General features: G+C 48.3%; 1 protein-coding gene across 1 annotated transcript; it reads right to left on the minus strand.

Annotated features, from left to right (window-relative positions):
• Positions 1-1244: 1244 nt before the first annotated feature.
• On the minus strand, positions 1245-3944 carry LOC143785316 (E3 ubiquitin/ISG15 ligase TRIM25-like). The gene has a single exon (XM_077274067.1). The coding sequence runs from the start codon at positions 3942-3944 to the stop codon at positions 2382-2384; it is 1563 nt and encodes a 520-aa protein (XP_077130182.1). The 3' UTR covers positions 1245-2381.
• Positions 3945-5076: the final 1132 nt, after the last annotated feature.

The raw sequence follows: 5076 nt of genomic DNA on the forward strand, positions 1-5076 counted from the left end.
GACGCTGGCTGGCTGCTGGATGGCTGGCTGTCTTCAGGCTGTCTTCTGGCAGGAGTCTTCCTGGCACCTTTGGGGGTGACGCCCCAGGCCAGGTTTATATAGATTTGGGGCTGTCGGGCCAATTGGCTACAAAATCCTGTAAAAAAAACGTATTCCAGCGCTGGATTCCGTCATACGACGTATCACGACGGATCCTGCGTCCATAGGCTTCCATTCTAGCCAACGACATATGCCGCGTTAGCGCTGCCCGTCTGACCTCAGATGCAGTCTCGCAGACTGCGCCTGTGCGGCAACCCAGCTTGTGAATCCCAGCCCCGCACTGTGCATAATGCATAACACACTGCGGGGCTGGGATTCACAAGCTGGGCGGCCGCACAGGCGCAGTCTGCGAGACTGCATCTGAGGTCAGACGGGCAGCGCTCACTGCGCCTGCCCCAGGCAGAACAACACACCGCAGGCGCCGGATTTGATAACAGCGCGGAGGGGGAGGCGCTCGGTGCCGAAGAAGCCTTGAGTGACGGCAGTGTGGCGTGTACAGCAGGGGGGTTAAGACCTGCCTCCAGGGCTAAAGACAGGTATTTTTGCAAAATTTTAAAACGCTTTATTTCTGCTTTGACTGCACCAATAACTAAAAGAGCCACCTTGTCAGAATGCAGCATTACTGCTGCACAAGGTGGCTCTTTTAGTTTCTAGCGGCAGGAGGGGTGACAGATTCCCTTTAATTGTGAACCCCCACCCTAAATTAACCCCTTGTGAATATAGCTACACCTCAAGACTTAAAATAAAAGATTAATCCTGTAGAGAGAGAAAATAGGTTAAGAAAGCCCCCCAAAAAATTGTACAGGTAGAAAAATGTGACTGAAATAATCTCGTTGCTGAAGGTCTGATCTCCTGGTATTAATAAACCAATGTTAGGGCTCATTTCCACTTGCGAGAAACACGTCAGTGTCTCGCATGTGAAAACCAAGCTCTGGCGCCGACACTCCAGAGCGGAGCGTGCGGCCGCATAGCAACACATGGAGCTGCACGCTCCTCTCCCAAGTGCCGGCACCAGAGCTTGGTTTTCACATGCGAGACACGGACGTGTTTCTCGCAAGTGGAAATGAGCCCTTAGACTGAAGTAAACTTTAGGAGATCGTAAATGTAAGGCCGAGACACCCCGACACACCAGTTATACATGTACAGAGGCATGTGTGGAGGCTTCACCTTGATTATTACTGCTCCTTTGATGGCCGGATGTTCTGGGCATGGTTTACCCCCTTGGTGGTTGTTACACTCAAAGGAAAAGGAGAGGCCAAAGTTGTTAAACACAGTTGTTTTTACTGAAGAACGTGAGTAAAAAAACGACAGTTAATAACAGACACAGAACTTTTCATATAACATTTGTTGGAGATGGAGGTGAGGCCACGTGGTGGTGCACGGCGGTACGGTTCCTCTCCGCAGCCTCGGCTCACACATCATTCTCAGTCTGAGACATCCACAAGTCTTGTCTCAGCAGCTTCTCCCGATGTCCTGCGAGGCGAGCCTTCCCATCACTACTCCTCCTCGGCCAGGCTAACACTTCTCACACGTTCCTCACATTGTACATGGTGACTATTCCCAGATCTCATCGGGTCTCCGGGCTCTTAGCTGCAGAAAACCTCCTGCTGCCGTTCCTATCTAATCCCTCCTTTCTATTCTCTAGAAGAAGTTCTTCGCGGTCCTCTTCTTCCCCCTCCGACAGTTCTAGCACCAAATAAATCCAGATCCCAGAACTTCTCATTTCTAAATAAATACCAGGGTCTATCAGGTTAAAATTGTTTTCTGATGTCATAAAGTGGTGGTATATAGCTTAGTTACACCATCATTTTCTAATTCATGGAGACCCCCATGGACCATGAAAATAAAGTAGCCACAGAGCTGATTTAGTGCTGCGTCCCCTCCCTGTTTACCCTGCACAGCGGCGCTCCGGACCCCCGATGTGCCCCCCATCCACTGTGGCCGTACTGCAGCTCCTGCACCAGGGAGTCCAGAGCTCCGATGTGCAGGAGGCTGAACTAATGCTGCGGCCCCTTTATTCTCAGGATCGGTGGGGGTCCCGGGAGTCAGAGAGTGCTGACATATCCCAGCTATATACCAGCACTTTATCAGAGAGGATTAACCCTTTACTGAATAATAATTATCAGTCTCAGGACAATTCACCCATTAATATTTACATTCTACTCAATCATTGATTCTGCATCAGATCTACAGGGAAGAGGAAAAACAATAGGAACAATCCCCCCATGACTCCGCCATATACACTGTATTATTAGAGGGTCCTGCTGATAACTCACTATATACAGATGTGTCCATGTGACAAGGAATAATGGAGTTATAATGTGACGAGGACGACATCGGCCTCAGCTTCTTATTATAACAGAGGCTCCATGATTCGCATAGAAGATAACATGTAGGGGCTCAGTGAAGGAGGCGGTGAAGGTGTGTAAGTGTCTGATGGGGTCACACAGCTCATAGAAGGACAGACGCCCGGCCTCATAGTCTAAGAAGACCCCAAGTGTCGGACATGTTGGCTTTACACTGAGGGCTAATGTGACTGAGTTGTGCCATACTTTATATTCTACATCATACATGTACAAACACCAAGATTTATCATTATATCCAATACCAGACTGTTTTCCTTTCCTATCTATACTGGGATAGGACAATCCGATGCTACATTCTCCTATCTGGTTCCACTCTACCTCCCAGTAATGTCGTCTTGAGGAGAAGCCACATCTGCTTAACACCTGGGAGTAATTCACAAATCTTCCTGGTGGTACTGGTTTCTCCTGTTCTTCTTCTGATCTTGTTGCTGTTTTCAGATCTTCTGATATCTTCACACATCTATGAGCAGTGTCCACATCCAGCAATATGTCTGGGGCATGGACCCTGAGTTCTGATGTCACATTAGTGACGATATCCCTCATAGATCGGTGTAAGGTCAGTGAGATCAGAACCTCATCCAGATCTTCCTCAGAACTGACCTCTCCACCATCTCCTCCTGTGCACTCATCACCTCCATGACTATATACTGTAATGTTATTTTCGTGTAAAAGTCTTATTGGGTCGGTGACACGACACATCTCCTCCGTGTGATGCATCTTTCTGGACAGCTCGTCCTCCTGTATTTCCAGCTTCTTGATCAGATCAGATATCTGGGACACAATCTTCTCCTCCTGCCTGGTGACCTCGCTCACCGCTTTCTTTTCTGCCATTTCCACTTGCTCCTTGATATCCATAAATCTCTTACTGATGTTCTTCTTCTTATCGGAGGCTTTCTCCTGGATCTTTCCTTTATGATGCTGCAGATTCTGAATTCTTGTCTGAATATCTAATTTTTGTGGATTTAGTTCATCCATATATTTCCTCAGTTCCTTTTTCTTCTTCTCAGAAGCTTCATCTAGAAGTTCCACCAGGTGTCCTCGGTGTTCACCAACCAAACAAGACACACACAGACAAGCTGCGTCCTGTGGGCAGTAATACTCCAGAACCTTTTTGTGGTGGGAACATTTTTTGTTGCCAAAAGATCTTGTGGGATCTATTAATGTATGATCTAATGTCTTGTTGTGGATAGTCAAGTGGTCGTTACAGAAAGTATTCTCACACTGCAGACAGGATTTCACAGCCGATACAGGATACTTTGTACAGTAAGCACAGAAGATACCAGTGTCCTCCATACCAGGCTGAGATGAGAAATGCTCCACTATGTTCCTCAGCTTTCGGTTCTTCTCCAGGGCCGGACGCTCCGGATATTGTGCTCTGCAGTCAGGACAGGAATACCCTCCAGCCGCCTCCTGTGCATCCAGCACACTCACAATACACGAGCGGCAGAAGTTGTGTCCACATCTCAGGGATACGGGATCTGTATAGAGGCTCAGGCAGATGGAGCAGTTCAGCTCTTCCCTCAGTTCAGCAGACGCCATTGTAGTGAGAATGAGAAACAGCAGAAACTGAAAGTGAAAGTTTCCTCCCAGTAGGAAGGGCGGAGAGTCTGTGCAGAATCATTAACCCTTACAGCTCCATAGTTGTGCTCACTGCTGATCCACATTTAGGAAGAAAGCACTTAGGGTATGTGCACATGTTGCAGATTTGCCTGTGGAATTTTCTGTGCAGATTCTGCATCTCTTGGCAAAAAACGCAGGTAAAAATCCACGCGGATTTGATGCGTTTTTGGTGTTTTTTGTTGCAGATTTTCATGGGTTTTTTTTCATGCGGATTTGTAAGCGTTTTTGAAATTTTTTGAAAGCTAAATAAAGATCTATTATTTAACAACAAAAAAAAGAATTGTGATGTAATTTCTTGTCCATCCTCTTCATTTACATACTCCATTGAAGAATAAAGTTCACACACAGGGGCGTAACTATAGCGGTCGCAGCGGTGGCGGCTGCAACTGGGCCCGGACTGCTTAGGGGCCCGTCCGTCCATCATTAGTGAAGGAGAAGGACCCAACCATTACAGCAGGGAGGCGTCACCGCAAGTCCTCCAGTTACATGGGGGAAGATGGATTTGATGCGGTCACTTGATCCAACCTTGTGACTGGAGAGAGGTGTGTCCACAGGTCCTTCAGCCACACCAAAGGGAAAGACTGGTCAAAGGCAGCTGGTGCTGCTTGAGTGAGTGGCTGAGAGCCTAAACCTAAAAAGCTGCAATCTGTTGCTGCTGCCTCCTTCTCCTCCTGCCGAAGGGTCCCTTAAGCCTCAGATCTGCATTTATCCTGTCATTAGCAGCCGCTCGTGTGACCTCTCTGCCCTGTTCTCAAGTCTCCCCTGTCCCCTTTCTCACCGTGTGTTCCCCATCTACCCTGTCCTCATAATCCATGTGCCCCCTTCTTCCTTGCTCCCAAGGCTCCCCCTGTTTTCCCCTGTCCCCTTGCAGCTCTGTATCCCCATGTGTCCTTACCTACTCTGCTCTAGGAGTCCCCTTATTTCCTCTTGTGCCTGTCTCCCTTGCCCCCTTGTGCCCTTCTCCCCTTCCTCCTAGTCCCCATATGTCCCCTTGTGCCTGTCGCCCTTGTCCCCTTGTGCTTGTGTCCCTTGTCCCTGTGTGTCCCGTTGT

The sequence above is a fragment of the Ranitomeya variabilis genome, chromosome 7 (genome assembly GCF_051348905.1).
Source record: "Ranitomeya variabilis isolate aRanVar5 chromosome 7, aRanVar5.hap1, whole genome shotgun sequence".
Classification (NCBI taxonomy): Eukaryota; Metazoa; Chordata; class Amphibia; order Anura; family Dendrobatidae; genus Ranitomeya; species Ranitomeya variabilis.